At 40.1% G+C, this 22,455-nt stretch overlaps 1 protein-coding gene across 1 annotated transcript in view; it reads left to right on the forward strand.

Moving 5' to 3' along the window:
- NCOR1 (nuclear receptor corepressor 1) overlaps window positions 1-22,455 on the forward strand; it is a 195,160-nt gene that overhangs the window by 103,211 nt on the left and 69,494 nt on the right. The window contains exons 16-20 of the mRNA XM_011975291.1: window positions 1,112-1,174; window positions 2,567-2,706; window positions 10,997-11,123; window positions 18,101-18,608; window positions 21,364-21,493. Of these exons, the coding sequence (XP_011830681.1) occupies window positions 1,112-1,174; window positions 2,567-2,706; window positions 10,997-11,123; window positions 18,101-18,608; window positions 21,364-21,493 (968 nt within the window). The remainder of the gene's footprint in view (window positions 1-1,111; window positions 1,175-2,566; window positions 2,707-10,996; window positions 11,124-18,100; window positions 18,609-21,363; window positions 21,494-22,455) is intronic.

Genomic DNA, 22,455 nt, shown 5'->3' on the forward strand with positions numbered 1-22,455 from the left:
CTTTCTCTCTCTAAGTATTGTCTCATTAGTTTATAAAAAGGCTAGATTAATGATAGAGTACCACTGTTAATGATTCAGAGGTACCAATGTTACTGTAACATGAAGTATGAAAGAAAATGCAGTTTAGGGAATGGCAAGAATGAGATAGGGGCACTAACTAGATAGGAGGAGGAAAGATAGGCTGGGGCAGGTCATGATGGGCCTTGTTTGAGATATATTTTGCTTTGATTATGAAGTGGGGAACTTGCACAGGTTTTTAAATAGAGGAATGCTGTGATTAGATTTGTGTCTTAGAAAGATAACTGGTAGTAATTGTGGAGGTCAGGTTAGACAAAATAAAGGCTGGAGGCAGAGGGCCCGGCATATATGCAGTGGCCCAAGCAAGGAGGGGATGGATTCAGAGTTGATGCATGTCATTGGATGTGAGTGGTAAATAGGAGGCAGGATTCAAAAATTAGTCATCAGTCTAAGGAGGCTATTAGTACTTTAAGTGACTGGGTGAATAGTGGTACTTATAAATTGGGAAAGGGAATGTGACAGGAGCTCATCTCAGGCCTAATGTTCTCAGGGGTTTTTTTTGTTTTGTTTTGTTTTGTTTCTGAAGCAAAAGAGAACATACTCAGTTCATGATCCATCTTTACCCACTGGATGTCAGACACTCGGGGATGAACTAAGGGGTCTTCAGGAGTTAGGACAAGATGGAGGCTTAGAGGAGAGGAGAGGGAATTGTGCTTGGACAGGAAGGAGGAGGGTTGCTTCTTCCTTTGACACTGCAGGAGAGGAGAGGTGGAGATCACTAAGTGGGAAGCTACTGGGTGAGGTGGGACTTCTCAAAAAAAAAAAAAAGCTAAAAATGTTTAAAAAATGTAGACATGGAGAGAACTTTTAAGAACATTGAAAAAGATCGTAATATTGAAGTGTTGACTTGTTTCTTTTAGTTTGGTGGAGGAGAGGTTGATACTATCCTATCCTATTTCTGCAGTTTCTTTCACCAAATGCTTTTACATAGTCTTTTATGTCAGATAAACAGATTATAAAATTATATGATTGGTTTGAATGAAGGATTTAACCTTGTTTTTCTCTGCCTGATTGGGTTCTCTCTTTATTTTAGTTTCTACAGAGCCTGTGGAGACCTCTCGATGGACAGAAGAAGAAATGGAAGTTGCTAAAAAAGGTAAATTGTAGTAGTTCTGGTTTCTGAGGTTTTTGTTTTGTTTTTTAGGGTTATTAGTAATGAGTGAGATGGAACTCATTTTTTTAAAAGGCAAACAGGACTCAGAAGTGACTTTAAGAGTTCTTTTTTGGTAGTATAGTACCCAATAAAGTACCCCCAGTGTGCCTTGTTTAAGATGCCCAGTTTTGAACGATTTAAGATTCTCTCTACAGTTTTATTTTGAATGTCATTTAATTAAAGAACAAGTAGGTCATTTTCACTTTTTTAGAGTAATTATGACTATATGCTATTGAAATTGTTTTGGAATGAATGTTGATATAAAGTCTTATGTTTCTGTTAATTAAAAGTTATATTTATAGGATAGTAAATACTTTTGTCAGTTTGCATTTGGTAAGTCATTTAATTATAAACCACTAGCAAATTGCTCTGTGATTCAGAGGAAAGAGCATGAAGTTTATAACCAGGCCAACACAGGTTTGAGTCCTGTCTCTGCCACTTTCATAGCTTTGTGGCCTTCCTCTTACTCAGGCGCTTTATGGACCTTGTGCTTTTCTGTTGTTGCTTGTTAATGTACTATAATTTGAAATTGAACTAAAATTTCTAATAAGATAAATAATTGGTAATATTGAGAAAGATTAGCTAATTTTTTGGTGGTTAAATATTTACCTTGCAGTTGTAAAGATAAATTATTGTAAATAGCTTGACATTTGAGTGACACATTTCAGATTTTTTTTGTATCTTCCCGTATATATGTATACAAATGCATAGATACATATTCTTTGCACATATGGGTGTGTTTATGTGTGTGCATATATATACACACATATATATATATATATATATAGATTAGAGAAGTGTTAAATTGCATTGGTTTCTGTAATGCATTGTATTACCATAGGATTGTTTTTAGTTGGCTAGTATTTTTCTGATGGCATTGCTTGATTGTGAATTGACAGAGGACAAATATGGATTATAAGTGGAGTCATATATATATCTTTAAATTGTGTTCATCATTTATATATGATTACCTTATTGGCTTGATATATTGTGTCCAGAGATCTAGATGTACCTAATCATTTAGTTTGCAAGCCATTTGAGCTATTACAAATGTGTCTAACGTTGTCCTAGCCCTGTGGGAGATACATGGGAAGGACAAGGTTTAGCCCTTCTATTAATGAGCATGTTTTAAATTTGAGGGGGAAAAATATAGAACTGTAAATGAGTTTTGTTTCAATAAGTATTTTTATAAGTATCAAAGTATATGTAAGTAATTGAAAGCACACTTCTAGTGTCAATGGCTGTGAATACAATGATTAAGTTAATTTATTATTTCTCTTGTTTGCTTGATCAGGTGACTGTTCAATTAACATTTGGTCTGTTTTTAAAATGCAGGTCTAGTAGAACATGGTCGTAACTGGGCAGCAATTGCTAAAATGGTGGGAACGAAAAGTGAAGCTCAATGTAAAAACTTCTATTTTAACTATAAAAGGCGACACAATCTTGACAACCTCTTACAGCAGCATAAACAGAAAGTGAGTATATCAGGGGTGGTGAATCTTTTACTTATTGTTTTTTACTTAGAGTGTTGTTATTGTTGTTTGAGATGGAGTCTCCCTCTGTCACCCAGGCTAGAGTACAGCAGTGCAATCTTGGCTCACTGTAAACTCTTCTTCCTGGGTTCAAGCAATTTCCTGCCTCAGCCTCCCGAGTAGCTGGGACTGCAGGCACCCACCACCATGCCCGGCTAATTTTTGTAGTTTTAGTAGAGACAGTGTTTCACCATGTTGGCCAGGCTGGTCTTGAACTCCAGACCTCAGGTGATCCACCTGCCTCAGCCTCCTAAAGTGCTGGGATTACAGGTGTGAGCCACTGCATCTGGCCTTGATGTTTTTTTTCTGAGCTTCAGAGATTGGTTATAAGAGAAACCTTTTTGTATCTTACATTTTTATTTACTGCACTTACATGTAAAAGGTATGCTAAATTTTTAGTACAGGCTAGCTGTTTCTCTATTTATTGCTCAAGGAGTAAAGTTTCTATTTGTATTCCTAACAGTCGAAACAAGGCCCATCGTGACCTGCCCCAACTTATCTTTCCTCCTTGGAAGTTTCTGTTTGTAGTAAAGGGAATTAAATACTCTTGAATTACTGTAGGCCGGATTTGAAAAATATAAACTTTTTGGAGGTTGAATTGAAAACTTTAGTTGGAGGTCTGTTGATAATATCGAGTGAATTGATTTGGTATATTAGACATTTTTTCAGAGAGAAGATTCCATGGTATAAATATTAAAAACCAGGGAGTATAACATTATTGGAAATTCCTTAATAAGAAAGTTCCAGTGTAGTGGTTGTCAAAGACCATAGAGCTTTTTGATGATTCCATGAGGTCACGGCTATTTTCATAAAAATATCAATCAAATGTTATTTACTTTTTTCCAGTATATGATGTTTGCATTTATGGTGTCAAAGCAGTGGTAGATAAAATTGCTGATGCCTTAGCATAAATCTTGGCAGGGAACCAAACGATGCTAGTACTCAATGTATTTTTCATCTCTGAGCATTTGCAGTTTTTTCTTAAAATGTCACTTAAGAATGTCCTTGATGATGCAGTGAAAGTTAGTTTTATTAAATCTTGCCCCTTGACTACGTCTTTTTATACTTCGTGTCATGTAATGGGAAGTAAACATAAAGTTCTTCTGCTCTATACCAGAATATGATGGTTCTCTCAAGGAAAAGCACTTTGGCAATTGTTTGAGTTCTAAGTTGCACTAGTCTCCCCTTTTTCATGGAATGTCATTTTAGGTTGAAAGAATGACAGACAAACTATGTTTTCAGACTGGGATTTTGGGAGACATTTTCTTGAAAATTAATGAATGAGGCTGTCTTGCAAATAAAATAACTGATAGTATTTGTCGCCACTTTAAAATTTGGAGTTTTCAAGCAAAAAATGAGAATTTTGGAAATAAGTTTCTCTAACCATGAGCTTCACACCTTCTCATTACAGATTTTCTGATGAGATCAGTGGTAATAATAGCAAATGTGATAGTTGTTATTGTGTGATGAAATGTATCCAAATTACAAAAACTTGCTTTAACTCAGTACTTTCCAAATGGCCATTTCATGATGTTGTAATGTGATTTGGTTTGACTGTGTTGCCACCCAAATCTCATCATTAATTGTAACTCTCACAATTACTGTGTGTTGTGGGAGGGACTCAGTGGGAGATAACTGAGTCATGGGGCGGGTCTTTTTCTCATGCTGTTCTCATGATAGTGAATAAGTCTCAGGAGATCTGATGGTTTTATAAAGAGGAATTTCCCCGCACAAGCTCTTTTTTTGCCTGCCCTATCCATGTGAGATGTTACTTGCTCCTCCTTGCTTTCTGCCATGATTGTGAGGCCTTCCCAGTCATGTGGAACTGTCAGCCCTTTAAGCCTCTTTTTCTTCCAAGTCTTGGATATGTCTTTATAAGCAGTGTGAAAATGGACTAATACAATAAATTGGTACCAGTAGAGTAGGGCATTGCTGAAAAGATACCTGAAAATGTGCAAGCAACTTTGAAACTGGGTAACAGGCAGAGGTTGGAACAGTTTGGAGGGCTCAGAAGAAGACAGGAAAATTTGGAAATGTTTGGAATTTCCTAGAGACTTGTTGAATGGCTTTGACAAAAATACTGATAGTGACATGAAAATAAGGTCCAGGCTGAGGTGATATCACCTCAGATGGAAATGAGGAACTTGTTGGGAATTGGAGCAAAGGTGACTCTTCTTATGTTTTAGCGGAGACTGGCAGCATTTTGTCCCTGCCCTAGAGATTTGCAGAACTTTGAACTTGTGAGAGATGATTTAGGGTATCTGGTGGAAGACATTTCTAAGCAGCAAAGCATTCTAGAGGTGACTTGGGTGCTGTTTAAGGCATTCAGTTTTATGAGGGAAGCAGAGCATAAAAGTTTGGAAAATTTGCAGCCTAACAATGTGATAGAAAAGAAAATCCCATTTTCTGAGGAGGAATTCAAGCCTGCTGCAGAAATTTGCATAAGTAATGAGGAGCTGAATGTTAATTTCTAAGACAATGGGGAAAATTTCTTCAGAGGATGTCAGAGGTCTTTATGGCAGCCCCTTGCTTCACAGGCCTGGAGGCCAAGGAGGAAAAAATGATTTTGTGCCCTGGACCCAGGAACCCCTGCTGTTTGCAGCACAGGGACTTGGTGCTCTGCACCCCAGCAGCTCTAGCCATGGCTGAAAGGGGCTAAGGTACAGCTTGGGCCGTGGCTTCAGAGGATGCAAGCCTCAAGCCTTTGCAGCTTCCATGTGGTGTTGAGCCTGTGGGTGCACCAAAGTCAAGAATTGAGGTTTGGGGACCTCTGCCTAGATTTCAGAGGATGTATGGAAATGCCTGGATGTCCAAGCAGAAGTTTGCTGCAGGGGTGGGGCTCTCATGAAGGACCTCTGCCAGGGCAGTGCAGAAGGGAAATGTAGGATCAGAGTCCCTACTAGGGCACTGCCTAATGGAGCTGTGAGAAGAGGGCCACCGTCCTCCAGAATGGTAGATTCACCTACAGTTTGCGCCTTGCGCCTGGAAAAGCCGCAGACACTCAACGCCAGCCTGTGAAAGCAGCAAGGAAGGAGGCTCTACCCTGCAAAGCCACAGGGTCAGAGCTGCCCAAGACCATGGGAACCCACCTCTTGCATCAGCATGACCTGGATGTGAGACATGGAGTCAAAGGAGATCATTTTGGTGCTTTAAGGTTTGACTGCCCTGCTGGATTTTGGACTTGAATGGGCCCTGTAGCCCCTTTGTTTTTGCCAATTTCTCCCATTTGGAATAGCTGTATTTACCCAATACCTGTGACCCCATTGTATCTAGGAGGTAACTAGCTGGCTTCTACTTTCACAGGCTCATAGGGGAAGGGACTTTCCTTGTCTCAGATGAGACTTTGGGCTATGGATTTTTGGGTTTATGCTGAAATTAGTTAAGACTTTGGAGGACCGTTGGAAGGCATGATTGATTTTGAAATGTGAAGGCATGAGATGTGGGAGGGGCCAGCGGCAGAATGATATGGTTTGGCTGTGTCCCCACCCAGATCTCATCTTGAATTGTAGGTCCCACAATTCCCATGTGTTGTGGGAGGGACCCAGTGGGAGATAACTGAATCATGGGGCAGGTCTTTCTCATGCTATTTTTATGATAGTGAATAAGTCTTATGAGATCTACTGGTTTTATAAAGAGGAGTTCCCCTGCACAAGCCCCCTTTTTTTTTTCTTTTTTTGGCCTGCCACCATTATGTAAGACGTTACTTGCTCCTCCTTGCCTTTTGCCATGATTGTGAGGCCTCCCCAGCCGTGTGGAACTGTAAGTTCATTAAACGTCTTTTACTTCCGAGTCTCAAGTATGTCTTTATCAGCAGCGTGAAAATGAACTAATGCATAATGGATCATGCATTGATAAAATATTGATAATTTTTTTTAATATACCAAATGTAAGATAGCTTTTAGATTTTTTTCTTTTTTTTTTTTTTTAAGATGGAGTCTCGCCCTGTCGCCCAGGCTGGAGTGCAGTGGCATGATCTCGGCTTACTGCAACCTCCGCCTCCCAGGTTCAAGCAGTTCTCCTGCCTCAGCCTCCTTAGCAGCTGGGATTACAGGCGCACGCCACTACACCCGGATAATTTTTGTATTTTTAGTAGAGACAGGGTTTCACTGTGTTGGTCAGGCTGGTCTTCAGCTCCTGGCCTCAAGTGATCTACCTGTCTCGGCCTCACAAAGTACTGGGATTACAGGCGTGAGCCACCGCGCCTGGCCAGATTATAGATTTTAACAGGGTATAAAAGGTTCCTTGATATGGTATCAGATTTCATATTGTAACTAACAAATAAGAAGTGACATTTGCTTAGTTTTGGTACAATATCAAAAAATAATATTCACAAGTATCTGAAAAATCTGTTAAAATATTCTTCCCTTTTCCAACTACATATCTGTGTGAGGCTACATTGTTTTCTTATACTTCAACCAAAACATTAGATGACCTAATGTAATCCACAGATTAAATCATATGTGGAAGCACCTTGAGAATTGTGCTGTCTCTGTTAGATCAGACATGGAAGAGATTTCCAAAAAGGGAGGGTTGTGCCACTTTTTTTGTAAGTCATTTTTTGTTTTGGAAAATGGTTACGTTTCATTAAAAAAATAAGTCGCGTGCGGTAGCTTACGCCTGTAATCCCAGCACTTTGGGAGGCTGAGGAGGGCGAATCACAAGGTCAGGAGATCGAGACCATCCTGGCTAACACAGTGAAACCTCGTCTCTACTAAAAATAAAGGAAAAAATGTTAGCCGGGCGTGGGGGTGGGTGCCTGTAGCCCCAGCCATTCAGGAGGCCAAGGCAGGAGAATGGCGTGAACCCAGGAGGTGGAGCTTGCAGTGAGCCGAGATCGCACCACTGCACTTCAGCCTGGGCGACAGAGCGAGGCTCCATCTCAAAATAAATAAATAAATAAATAAATAAATAAATAAATAATTTATGAGTTTATATTGTTTTTAATAAGTTAAAATTTTAAAGTTTTCTTAGTTTTAGTTTCTGATATAGTAAGTGTCTATCTGGCTGTCTATGTATATTTCTCTCATAAAGAAAAGTTCTTTGGCCAGGCGCGGTGGCTCACGCCTGTAATCCCAGCACGTTGGGTGGCCGAGGCGGGCGGATCACGAGGTCAAGAGATCAAGACCATCCTGGCCAACATGGTGAAACCCTGTCTCTACTAAAAATACAAAAATTAGCTGGGTGTAGTGGTGTGCACCTTTAATCCCAGCTACTCGGGAGGCCGAGGCAGGAGAATCACTTGAACCTGGGAAGCGGAGGTTGCAGTGAGCTGAGATCGCACCACTGTACTCCAGCCTTTTTTGAGGCGTCTCAAAAAGGAAAAGAAAAAGAAAAAAGAAAAGTTCTTTGCGGCCTTTAATACTTTTTAAGAATGTTGCATCCTTAGACCAAAAAATTTGAGAATTATTAAAGTGTGATAGTAAAGCTAATAAGATTTGAATTTATTAAGAGTATACAAGATACAACATCAACTGATTTAAAAAGGTGTGTACAAAGGGGTCTTTAGGTTAATAATAAGAATGTGAGAGTTAAAAATATGCTGTAGCAACCAAAACATGAAAAAGTCTACTGACAAGATAAAGACTTGACTTCACGAGATAACATCCAAAATGTTTTGAGACAAAGTGAAGTAAAGAATGAATCAGATGTGTATTTAAAATATAAACGTTGGCTGGGCGTGGTGACTCACGCCTGTAATCCCAGCACTTTGGGAGGCTGAGGCAGGCAGATCATGAGGTCAGGAGATTGAGACCATCCTGGCTAACATGGTGAAACTGCGTCTCTACTAAAAGTACAAAAAATTAGCCAGGTGTGGTGGCAGGCACCTGTAGTCCCAGCTACTCGGAAGACTGAGGCAGGAGAATAGCGTGAATCCAGGAGGCAGAGCTTGCAGTGAGCCGAGATAATGCCACTGCACTCCAGCCTGGGTGACTGTGTGAGACTCCGTCTCAAAAATAAAAGTAAATAAATAAATGTATGTTATATTAGTCATAGTCCTTCTGAGAAAATTAACAGGATGTGTTTATGCATATATATAGAAAGATTGAGATTTAAGGAATTGGCTCACGCTGTTGTGGAGGGTTGGTGAGTCCAGTGTCTGATGGGGTAGGCTGGTTGATTGGAGATTCTGGGAAGAGTTGCAGTTGGACCCCAAAGCTAGTTTTCCCAGCAGAATACCTTGTTTTTATTTTTATTTTTATTTTTATTTTTATTTTTTTGGGATGGAGTTTTGCTCTGTCGCCCAGGCTGGATTGCAGTGGCGCAATCTCGGCTCACCGCAACCTCCGCTTCCTGGGCTCAAGCGATACTCCTGCCTCCTGCCTCAGCGTCCCGAGTAGCTGGGATTACAGACACGCACTACCATGCCCGACTAATTTTTGTATTTTTAGTAGAGACAGGGTTTCACTATGTTGGCCAGGCTGGTCTCGAACTCGTGGCCTCAAGTGATCCGCCCGCCTTGGCCTCCCAATGTGCTGGGCTTACAAGTCCGAGCCACTGGGTCCAACCATGAGCCACTGCGCCTGGCCTGTGTTTCTGTATATTTGACTTTACATTAAGAATTAGTGAATACTATCATATATTGAAGAAAATGCTTGGTGACGTAGTGGATTATTGCATGTGAACAGAGGGATGTTGTAGTAGGGTAAAACGTTGTCTCTTCCCTAGTTACTAGTGAAAGGATCAAACAGAATGGGTTAATACTAGCAAGAGAGGGACATACACTGGGCTCTGGAAAAATCCATATAATAACTTATCTGCTGGGCATGGTAGGTCACGCCTGTAATCTTAGCACTTTGGGAGGCCAAGGTGGGAGGATTGTTTAGGCCAGACGTTCCAGACCAGTCTGGGCAACACAGCAAGACCTCATATTCAAAAACAAACAAATAAATTAAAAGTAGCTATTATCTAATCCTTGAAAATTTACAGACTCTTCTGAAAGCTTTTTAGAAAGTGTAGCCAGTGTGTCTCTGGGATTCTCTTGCATTCCTACTATGAACATAGAAATATTAGCCTTGAGAATTGCAACTAATTCTGTGACTCTGATATAGAAAATGATTGTTTCTCTTGAGTTAATTAATACTTTAGATTGGCTCCTAAATATCATCCACATGAAAATGTTGAGTAGACGTACAGATAATTTTTAACAAGGTAGTAATGTATTTTCCTCTCCTGAGGAGTCTCACTGGGAGAGGCTGACAGCTGAAGTGAGGTGAAATGTAGGCTCTGTAAGGGGCGCAGGACAGAGGACCATCAGGGCTGGGACTTCCAGAAACCTGGGTCTGCAAACGCAGAAGATATTAAGCTTTCTATTTAGTAACATGAAGTTATAAATATAATGTAAATAGTTAATGTCTTACAGTTAAATGCGTACATACGTACTCTTATGTATATGCGACCCCAGTAGAAGAATGAGCAATTTTGTATAAACATACTTTGCAGAAGGGAGCATACTATTTTTTAAAAAAAGGAATTAAAAAAAATATATATATATATATATTTTTTTTTTTTTTGAGCAAGTCTTACTCTGTCACCCAGCCTGGAGTGCAGTGGCGTGATCACAGCTCACTGCAGCTTCAGCCTTTTGGGCTCAGATGATCTCCCTGCCTCAGTCTCTTGTGTAACTGGAACTACAGGAGAGCACCAGCACACACAGCTAATTGTTTTTTGTAGGGGCAGGTGTCTGACTTTTGTTGCCCAGGCTAGTCTCAAACTCCTGGGTTCAAGTGATCCTCCCACCTCAGTCTCCGAAAGTGCTGGGGTTATAGACATGAGCTCCTGTGCCTGGCTGAATTTGCACTTTTTTTATAGTAAAATAAATTGAGTGGTATTGGCTGGGTGTGGTGGCTAACGCCTGTAATCCCAGCACTTTGGGAGGCTGAGGCGGGTGGATCACAAGGTCAAGAGTTCAAGACCAGCCTGGCCAAGATGGTGAAAAACCCCGTCTCTGCTAAAAACGTGAAAATTAGCTGGGCCTGGTGGCGGGCGCGTGTAATCCCAACTACTCGGGAGGCTGCGGCAGAGAATTGCTTGAACCCAGGAGGTGAAGGTTGCAGTGAACTGAGATCGTGCCACTGCATTCCAGCCTGGGTGACAGCAAGACTGTTTCAAAAAAGAAAAAAAAAAGAAAAAGAAAAAGAAATGGAGTGGTAAAAAAAATAATGTTCTACATTATTTCAGAAACGAAATTTTCTTTTTAGTTATTTAAATCAAATAATACTCTTTACTCCTTTAGACTTCACGAAAACCTCGTGAAGAGCGAGATGTGTCTCAATGTGAAAGTGTCGCTTCCACTGTTTCTGCTCAGGAGGATGAAGATATTGAAGCCTCCAATGAAGAGGAAAATCCAGAAGACAGCGAAGGTATCTCCAAATTTTAAATTTAGTTGTGACATCTGCTACCCAGAATAAATAATTTTTAGTCATTTGACTGTGTAGGAGTTGCTTCATTGAGGAAACAGTGTGCCAGTGTTTTCATGGTTGTTTTCATGATGTGGAGACTTCAAACTTGAACATAATTTTTTTTTTCATTCAGTCAACTAATATGTAGCACCTAGGATGGTCCAGAAGATCTTGGAAATGGCAGTCCTGCTTCAGACATCAAGTGCCAACATCAATGAAGTACCTGTGTGTCTGTGTTGTTGCCACATTTATTTGTTCAATTAGTATAGTCGGTTATATTTCTCTTTTATTGCCTTGAGTTTGATTTATTTTCATATTTTCACAAAGATTTATATGTACTATAGTAATGTTTTTATGCAAAAAGAATTAGTGACCCAGAAGCACCAGTAGGGGAAAAAAAAAAAAAAAACCATGAAACTTAAGGAAATAAGAAATCATGTCTCTTTGTCATTTAAACTAATGACAAGTTCATGAAAAGGTAAATGTTTTCTTGATTTTTTTGGTTTAAAAAAAAGATACCTAATTTATTTCAGTATACACTCTGATTAAAGTTTCTGTGTTTTTTTTGTTTTTTTTTTTTGTAAATTGACTGCTTCTGATGTGGGGATTTTTATAATGGTTTTAGTAGCTCTTCATATATATTAAACATGTTCATGTTTTGTATATGCAGATAATTTTTCCATCTTATTTCCCTTTTGTTTTGCTTTTAAATTACCTTTGTTTAAACTTTGTGTAATTAGAGTTGTATATCTTTTCTTTGTAGGGTCTTTATTTTGTATAAGCTTTAAAAGTTCTACCTCCTCCAGGTTTAGTAATATTAGATTTTGTTTTTTTTTTTTTTCCTATAGATTATTCTTGTTATCTTTTAAAGTTAAACTTGTATTGAAATGGGTTTTGGCTTTGAACAACTCCTAACCTTAAACTTGTTTTTGGGAGGGTTTGTGAAGAATGAGGTCATCTTTACAAGAGTAAAGAGAGTATTAGAGAAGGCCCACCCGAGGGTAAGGTGAGAGTGCGGTAAACAGGGAAGGTAGTTGGGTGTGTTAATGGCACTTTCAGAGAGGTTGTCAGAGTTTCTTGGTTTTAATGGGTTTCTGATGGCTAGTATTCCCTGGGGTTATAAATGTTAATAAAGCCTGGAGGTTAATAAACCTTGGGCTGCCGTAAGAAAATACCACAGATTGGGTGGCTGCAGCAACTGAAGTTAATTTTGTCATGGTTCTGGAAGCTGTACGTGCAAGGTCAAGGTGCTGGCACAGTTGCTTTCTGATGAGGACTGTCTTGCTGGCTTGCAGATAGCCAACTGCCTCCTTACTTTGTCCTTACGTGGCCTTTCCTTTGGGTGTGCACACTCCTGGTGTCTCTTCCTCATATGAAGACAACTCCTACTGGATTAGAGCCCACCATTATAACTTCATTTAACCTTAATCATCTCCTTAAAGGCTTTGCCTTCAAATACAGTTACATTGCGGGGTAGGGCTCCAACAGAAGAATTTTGGTGGGGAGGGGCACAATGCAGTCCATAACAAAGCCCAAGTCTGGTATTAATATATCTGTCTGGGCTGGGCACGGTGGCTCAAGCCTGTAATCCCGCACTTTGGGAGACTGAGTAGGGCGGAACATGAGGTCAGGAGATCGAGACCATCCTGGCTAACATGGTGAAGCCCCGTCTCTACTAAAACTAGAAAAAGAAGTTAGTCAGGCGTGGTGATGGGCGCCTGTAGTCCAGCTACTCAGGAGGCTGAGGCAGGAGAATGGCGTGAACCTGGGAGGTGGAGCTTGCGGTGAGCTGAGATCACGTCACTGCACTCCAGCCTGGGCGACAGAATGAGACTTCGTCTCAAAAAAATATATATGTGTTTATATATGTATCCATTTGATTAAGTGTAGGGTGGCACCATCACATCTGCTCAATCATCTAGAAGAGTTTCCTATTAAGAGGAAATGAATTTCCCAGTAGAATTGTAGACTCTGTGTTCCTGTTGACTTAGCTTCATTTGGAAAGTGTCAAGAAGAGAACATAAATGCAGTTCATGTGACCTATGATCTCATACTTATTCCTAATCTTAATGAGACACCACAGATGCACTGTTCATTGTGTGGCAAGGCTCTTGCCAATTGAAAAATGAAGGCAACTGCTGAAGGGAGGGTTCCTATGTCTGTTTTCCTAAAATGCATCTGACTGTGTGAGTATCTTTCACGATTAGAAGAATTAAATCAGACCAGAACTTCACCAAAATTTGGATTTCCTCTTGTTCTGTTTTTCTACATCATTCTTTAAGGTTTTCTTTTTGTATTTTTCGGGGAAAAAAGATACTCATGTTTGGCTGCTGCTTGGTGAAACAGTATGCCTTGGAAACTTTCCTAGTGTTTTGTGGCTTGGAAGAAGAAAATTGGAAAAGTGGTTATGTCAAATGATATCATCTGCTGTATAACCACTAACATGTCTTCTACTAGTTTGAAGATAAATGCCTTGTTAGTTTACCCTTGGATTTGGGGCTTTCTACCACCATGTAAACAGAAATGAAGGTTAAGTTGGGCTTTTTGTTAGCTTTTCAGTGCTTTGGTAGAATCTTTCAATAATGGTAATGGCTGCCGTTTTTGTTTGTTTGTTTGTTTGTTTTGGAGACGGAGTCTTGCGCTTGTTGCCCAGGCTGGAGTGCAGTGGTGTGATCTTGGCTCACTGCAACCTCTGCTTCCCGGGTTCAAGCAATTCCCCTGCCTCAGCCTCCCGAGTAGCTGGGATTATAGGCACCTGCCACCACACCTGGCTAATTTTTGTACTTTTAGTAGAGATGGGGTTTGGCTATGTTGGCCAGGCCTCGAACTCCTGACCTCAGGTGATCCGCCCACCTTGGTCTTCCAAAGTGCTGGGATTACAGGCATGAGCCACTGCGCCCAGCCATGGCTGCCATATATTAAAACCTTACTACATGTGAGGTACTGTTCTGAGTTATTTGCTTGTCTGTCTTTTGTTTTATTTTGGAGACTTGAACTCTCATGTGAACTCCAGGCTTATATATTTGATCACCTACAGTATTTCCATTTGGATGCCTAAGAGCCATCTTATCGTTAACAGCCAGAGCAAATTCTTGTGTCTCTACCACCACAAGCTGCTTTTCCCTCTGGTCTTTCGCTATATCAATAAATTAGGTTTTCTTTAGTCTCTTTAGAATTGGATCCTTGTCTCCATTGCTCCTACCCTGCTTCCGAGGAGCCCTCATTGCAATAGCTTTTTGATTAGTCTCTTGCTTCTTTTTGTTCCATTCTTTTTTTTTTTTATTTTTAGAGATGAGGTCTCGCTGTGTCACCTAGGCTGGAATGCAGTGACTTGATCGTGGCTCACTGCAGCCTTGAACTCCCAGGCTCACGCAATTTTCCTACCTCATCCCCCCAAGTATCTGGGACCATAGGCATGCAGCACCACACTTGACTCATTTTTTTATTTTGTGTAGAGACAAGGTCCATTCTGTTTTTTCTTCTGCAGCAGCCCGAGTGATTCTTACAAAATGTAAGTCAAATCATGTTTCTTCTCAGTTCAAATTCTGTAATACTTTCCCATCTCAGTAAGAATAAAGACCCAAGGCCTTACTGTGATTTTTGAGGCTCTGCATGAACTGACCTTTGTACCTCTGTAAACTTTGTCCAGCTACTTTTTTGTTGGCCCCCTCTGCTCCAACCACACTGTTCTCTTTGTTGGTCCTGGGCAAACCAACCCCGACTTCAGGAGCCTTTGTGCTTTCTAATCCCTCTACCTGGGATGCTCTTCCCCACCATGTGCCCAGGGCTCATTCTCTCGTTTCCTTGAGTCCTCTGTTCAGATATCACTTTATTTTATAATACCTCCCACCTCTTTCTCAGTTTTGTCATTTAGTCACTGCACTGATCACCACCTGATATATTACTTTTTTTGATTTTTTGAGACAGGTCTCACTTTGTTACCCAGTGCTGAAGTATAGCGGCATGAACACGGCTCACTGCAAGCCTTGACCGCTTGGGCTCAAGTGATTCTCTTGCCTCAGCCTCCTGATAGCTGGGATTACCGGTGTACACCACCATGCCTAGCTAATTTTTTAATTTTTTTTTTTTTGGAGAGATGAGGTCTTACCATGTGGCCCAAACTGGTCTTGAACTCCTGGTCTCGGGCAGTCCTCCTGCCTTAGCTTCCCAAAGTGCTGGGATTATAGGCGTGAGCCACCACTCTCAGCTTGTATCACATATTTACTGTTTATTATCTATTGCATGCTAGAATGTGGGCTCCATGAGAGCATCTGCTTACATTTTTTTAAATTACTATGTCCGCAGTACCTCAGATAGCTCCCTGCACATACATAGTTGACACTTCATCATATTTGAAAGAATGAATTTGTAGAAGTTTTTTTATATTGCTGTATGTTATATACAATTAAAAACTAATTTTTTTCCCAGATGGTTATTTAGGTTTTCACAACCATTCATGTACTTTATAATCCAGCCAGTATTTGAGTCTACTGTGTACCAGGCTAGTACTTAAGTGATAATCAAAATATATGATCTCTGTCTTCATGGAGTTTATAGCCTAGTGGAAGAAATAGCCAGAAATCATTCTAGTAAAGAAATGTAAGATGTAACTGTAACTAGTACATGTGGTATCAGAACTGTATTAGCAAAATATAACTTTGCTAAGGAAACCATGGAAGGCTTTTTTGGGGGCGGGGGTGGGGGGACAGAGTTTCACTCTTGTTGCCCAGGCTGGAGTGCAATGGCACGATCTCAGCTCACTGCAACCTCCACCTCCTGGATTCAAGTGATTCTCCTACTTCAGCCTCCCAAGTAGCTGGGAGCACAGGCATTCCACACCTGGCTAATTTTGTATTTTTAGTAGAGATGGGGTTTCACTCTGTTGGTCAGGATGGTCTTGAACTCCGTACCTCAGGTGATCCTTCCACCTTGGCCTCCCAAAGTGCTGGGATTACAGGCATGAGCCACTGCGCCCAGCCCATAGAAGGCTTTTTAAGCATGTGATGTTTGAGCTGATCACCAAAGGAAAAGTAGGTAAAAGAGCCTTTCAGTAAAGGTGAATGGTATGTACAAAGTCTCTGTGGTAGAAGATGCGTGAGGCATTGAACAAACTAAATAAAGGCCAGAGTGACTTAATTCAGAGAGCTGTGTGCAAGCTGGAGAGGCCCCACTGGGCAAGGCCTTGCAGGCCATACTAGCAATTTTGGAACTTTATCCTAACAGTAATGGGGGTCCATTGAAAAGTTATGAGAGAGACAGTGAGAGAGTGAGTTATTGTGGTAAAATCTGGCTTTTAAAAAGATAACTCTGTCTTTGTTGTAGAGAATGGTCTGACGTGGAGTGAAGAGAGTTGGTTTTGGATTAGAGTGCTAGCTGTGAAGTCAAACAGGATTGGATAGATTCAGGAGAAATTTTTAAAGAGAAAATCAGTAGAACCTTGTCAAGGCCGGACATAGGGTAAATGAGACGGTTTAAAAGATGACTTCTTGGTTTCTGGTTTGTTTAATTAGATAGTAAACCCTAGAAAAGAATCTGATTTGCGAGTGGTTATTACAACTCTAATACAGGACATATTAAATTTGTAATGCGTTTGATATAGCTAGGTAAGGATGTCAAAAGCACTGAAAGTCTATTCATAGAACAATACAAATGATATGGGGAAACATCTGTGTTACAACATTAAATGAAAAATCTCTGAAATATTATTCTAGAGTCTTCTGTCCAGTGCAGTAGCCGCTAGACACTTGTGGCTATTGAGCACTTGAAATTTGGCTAGTTTAAATTTAGATATGCAGGCTGGGTGCTGTGGCCTATGCCTGTAATCTCAGTACTTTAGGAGGCCGAGGCAGGCAGATCACCTGACGTCAGGAGTTCAAGACCAGCCTGGGCAACGTGGTGAAATCCCATCTCTACTAAAAATACAAAAATTAGCCAGGCATGGTGCCAGGCATCTATAATCCCAGCTACTCAGGAGGCTGAGGCACAAGAATCGCTTGAACCTGGGAGGCGAAGGCTGCAGTGAGCCGAGATAGCACCACTGCAATCCAGCCTGGGTGACAGAGCGAGACTGTGTCTCCAAAAAAAAATATTAGATATGCAGAAAATGTAAAATACACACCAGATTTTGAAGACTTAGTACCAAAAAAAGGAAAAATAATTTTTTTTTATGGTTTTTCACTGTTGATCACGTGTTAAAATGATGTTTCACGTATACTGGGTTAATTAAATAAATTCTACAAAATCAGCTGGGCATGGTGGCACACACCTGTAAATCCAGCTACTTGGGAGACTGAGGCAGGAGAATCGCTTGAACCCGGGAGGCGGAGGTTACAGTGAGCCGAGATCGCACCATTGCACTCCAGCCTGGGTAACAAGAGCGGAAACCCCATCTCCAAAAAATAAAAAAAATTAAAAAAATTGTTTCAATTATTGACCCATTTCTTCTTACTTTTTAAATGTGGCCATCAGAGAAAGTAAAATTACAGATGTTATTACATTATATGCCTATTGGATGGAGCTGTTCTAGAGTGTCAGTTCAGCTGGGTAAGAGGAAATTCACAGGAAGAGCTTCTAGAAATACACCAGAATGTCATCATTTATAGGAATTTTTTTTGTTTAGTTTTATTGTTCGTTCTTTGTTTTTCAGTTTCATATAAATTATTTTCAGACATTAAAATCCTTTATGTTCTTAGTTTCAGAAGGTCAAGACAATTTGATCTTTCACTTTTATACCCTGTAGGAAACTTTAGCCTTCTCGATGGCTGTAAGTACTTCAATGAGGTCATCAAAGGAGTAGAATTCATCCTAAACAACTACTTTCAAGCATGGTTTCTATCACCACCTGAAACATGTTCATTATCAGATTTTTATGCTGTATCATTATCTTTAAGGTGCAGAAAATAGTTCTGATACAGAAAGTGCTCCTTCTCCTTCACCAGTTGAAGCTGTCAAGCCCAGCGAGGACAGTCCTGAAAATGCTACTTCTCGAGGAAACACAGAACCTGCGGTTGAGCTTGAGCCCACCACGGAAACTGCGCCCAGTACATCTCCCTCCTCAGCAGTTCCAAGTACAAAACCAGCTGAAGATGAAAGCGTGGAGACCCAGGTGAATGACAGCATCAGTGCTGAGACAGCAGAGCAGATGGATGTAGATCAGCAGGAGCACAGTGCCGAAGGGGGTTCTGTTCATGATCCCCCACCCGCTACCAAAGTCGACTCTGTGGATGTTGAAGTGAGGGTGCCAGAAAACCATGCATCTAAAGTTGAAGGTGATAATACCAAAGAAAGAGACTTGGATAGAGCCAGTGAGAAGGTGGAACCCAGAGATGAAGATTTGGTGGTAGCTCAGCAAATAAATGCCCAAAGGCCCGAGCCCCAGTCGGACAATGATTCCAGTGCCACGTGCAGCGCTGATGAGGATGTGGATGGAGAGCCAGAGAGGCAGAGGTGAGGCTCGTTCCATAAGTCCTCCCCTGTGCTTACTCTGCTGGTTGGTGACTGAATCACAGGGTGGTGCTGGCTGCAGACATGGCTCCTATATAAATATTGGCACCTTATAGGTAGTCTGTACGATTTTAATTTTGGGCTGATATTATTCTGTTTAAATAACCACAAACAATTGTATGATCATTTTAATGAAACAGATTATACATTTCTTCTACGTCTGTCTTGTTACGTGTGTTCTGTATGATAGCATAACAGGGAATTTCAACTAATAAAGTTGTGAATAAACCACAGATAACTGTTGTGCCCGAGGAGGGCAGCAGTGGGATGTGGTAGATGAAGGTGGAGGCTAGAGGCATTGAGGAGCTCCCACTGCACTAAGGCAGTGCAGCCTCAAAACAAGGCCTACCAGCCCCTACTTACTAGATAGAAGAAAATGCTATGGAAAGAGAGAGATGTTTGGGGTTCTGAAAATTTTTAGAAAGCATAATTTAAATGCAAATTAATGATAATTATGATGACCACTTTTTTGTATCCATTAACATTTTAGATTGTTCATATTTGTAATTTAAAATATCAGGTATAATGCGATTAATTTGCAAGTTTTTTTTTTGTTTTTGTTTTTGTTTTTTTGAGACGGAGTCTTGCTCTTCCCCAGGCTGGAGTGCAATGGCACGATCTTGGCTCACTGCAACCTTCATCTCTTGAGTTCACGTGATTCTATTGCCTCAGCCTCCTAAGTAGCTGGGACTACAGGCACATGCCACCATGCTTGGCTAATTTTTGTATTTTTAGTAGAGATGGGGTTTTGCCATGTTGGCCAGGCTGGTCTCAAACTCCTGACCTCAGGTGATCCACCCACTTCAGCCTCCCAAAGTGCTGGAATTACAGGCATGAGCCACTGCGCCCTGCAGTTTACAAGTATTTTTAGTCATTAAAGGTTAATTAATTATACAAAAAATGCATCATATCTTTATGGTTTTTGTAAAAATTACAGTAAAAGATATATATTTTACAGGTATAGTTACTACTTTATTTCGTATATTTTATTTCCTGGTGTTTCCTTTTCCTTAAAAGAAATTGAATCACTTACAATTTTAGTAGAATGTTAAATTGGTGCAAATTCTAGAAGTGAATCAGACTGAAACATCACTTAATCCGAGCCCAATTAAACCCCTCTCCTTTTTTTCTTTTTAATAAGAGAAAAGAGACAAGCTACTCAACAGAGAGCTAAATTCTCTTCCAAGTTTAGCTTTCAGACTGTGTCTTGGTGTCACTATTTTCAGTTCATATCCAATATATTTTTTATGTACTCCATAATGAGATTTGATACTAGAAAAATAATAGCACTATAGTGCTGATTCTTCAAGAGTGTTTTATATAGTAGATGCTAGAATTTTCATCAACATGAATTGAAATAAAATAGGTGTTCTGCTTAACTATTGGTTTACCAGAAAATTTGACTATCACTCTTTTTCCTTCACCTCACAGTAATCTAGATTTTATTTTAATGGTGTCAGTCTTTAACTGCAGTAAACATAAATGGATTCAAGCTGTGTGGTCCCTTTTTAAGCATTCTTTATGAAACATCTCCTCTAAAATAAAGATTATCTGTGTTTTGCACTGTTGGTTTTGGTAACTATACGTGAAGGAAAGATTAGGATGGCAGTAATTTTAAATGGTAAACATCCTAAGAGATGAACATGATAGTAGTTTTGAAATTCAGAAATTCCTTGGAAAAATATGATGGTTTCTGAATGACACCTTGAAGTCTACACTGCTCCCATATGACCGAAATAACACTTTCAATTTTCTATAGCTTTAATATCATCTTTCTTCTTTATGTAGTATGTGCATTGTTTTTTAAAATAGATTCTAATTTTCTTACCAATTTATACATTTTTAAATGTTCACCTTCCCCCAGTGACCATGACAACATTGGGAAATATGACCAAGCTCATAAAGCATGACACTAGTACAAAATTTCCTGAAGTTTATATATTGGGCGTCCTAAACTTGAGTGTAGGTATTGGCAGCATCAGCTGGTGGAGTGTGAGATGGCAGGGACTATGGTGAGCAGAGGAGTGTGTGCTCATGTGAGCAGGGCAGCGGCTGCTAGATGCATGGCAGGTCGCTGCTGTGGGGGAGTGCTGATTTCGTGTTGTTGGTTCTTTCCATTTTTCATGAGAAGCCAGAAGTCTGGAATTTTGGATGAAATTTTCAGTTTAAAAATCACAGCAGCTTATTCAAATATTAAAAAAAAAATACTCTGATCCCAATAAAACATCCTCTAACAGGTAACTAGTTTTTAACCCATGTTAGGACATTTGTGGTAAATTAGGACTGAACAGTTTTAAATGGACTTTGTTCAGATTGTTTTGTTCAGATTGGTCTTATAGACGATTGACATAAATTTCAACCTGTAAGTCAGTATTAGGTTTCTTTTTTCTTTTCTTTCTAATATAAAATGCTTTGCAAATTTGCATGTTTTTCTTGTGCAGGGGCCATGGTAATCTTTGTATCATTTTAATTTTAGTATGTGTACTGCTGAAGTGAGTACAGTGTTCAGTTTCTTTATCTGGAAAATCAGCTTTATAGGTTCCTTTTTCCTTAACTGTCCAAATATCTTATATGGGTATATGTGTGTCCAGTTGTGCATGTGTATGTACATATTAACTTAGAGGAAATTATAGTGATCATATATGTTTGAGTCTCAAAAATGTATTCATTTATCTTTTTTTTAAAATTGCAATTGCAGGATGTTTCCTATGGACTCAAAGCCTTCACTGTTAAACCCCACTGGATCTATACTAGTCTCATCCCCATTAAAACCAAATCCACTGGATCTGCCACAGCTTCAGCATCGAGCTGCTGTTATCCCACCAATGGTAAGTTTTCATTGAGGAAGAAAACTAAAATAGAAAAACTGAGACCTTGATAGACATATTTCTTCTCTTCTTTAATTGGTTCTAGATTTTAAAAAATTGTGGTACAAAATGTAACATGAAATTAATAATCGTAACCAATTCTAAGTATACAGTTCACTAGTCTTCTGTGTGTTAAGCATATTGACATTGTTTAGAAAATGATCCCCAGGACCTTTTCGTCTTTCAAATGCAATATTAATTAAACAACTCCTCTCTTCCTCCTCCCGCTAGCCACTGGTAACCACTCTTCTGCTTTCTGGTTCTATGAATTTAACACACAGTTTAGATACCAATGAACTGTTTTTTCCCACAATACTTACTATAACAAATGTATGGGGTTTTTTTTCCTCACACCAATGAATTCTCCACCTTTTTGGTCACCAACTAGGTTCCTACAGTTCAGTTCAATTCGGACACTAACTACCTGGTGTAATCGTCTAATACCACAAATGTAAGGGCTCAGTATCACAAGGCTACCCCCATTTCTGATGCCAGCTCTATAGGTATTGGGTCCCCAGGTTACTCACACTTCTGACTAGGCTGCAAATTGGGGATTCCTCTGACTCTCCCCGTCAGGTTCCATAATTTGCTCGAATGCCTCAGAGATCTTAGGAAAGTGCTTTACTTATAATTACTGGTTCATTATAAAGGATATAACTCAGAAACAGCTAAATGGAAGAGATAGATCGGGCAAGGTGTGCAGAAGGGGTGTGGAGCTTCTGTGCCCTCTCTAGGTCTGCCTGCCTCCCAGCATCTCCACGTGTTCACCAGCCTGGACACTCTTTAAACCCCATCGTTTGGAGTTTTTAAGAAGGCCTCATCACATAGGCATGAATGATTACATCATTGGCCATTGGTGATGGATACATGAACCTTTAGCCCCTCTCCTCTCCCTGGAGGGTTGGGGGTGGGGTGAGCTGGAT

This window comes from Mandrillus leucophaeus, unplaced genomic scaffold, assembly GCF_000951045.1.
Source record: "Mandrillus leucophaeus isolate KB7577 unplaced genomic scaffold, Mleu.le_1.0 Scaffold153, whole genome shotgun sequence".
NCBI classification, from domain to species: Eukaryota; Metazoa; Chordata; class Mammalia; order Primates; family Cercopithecidae; genus Mandrillus; species Mandrillus leucophaeus.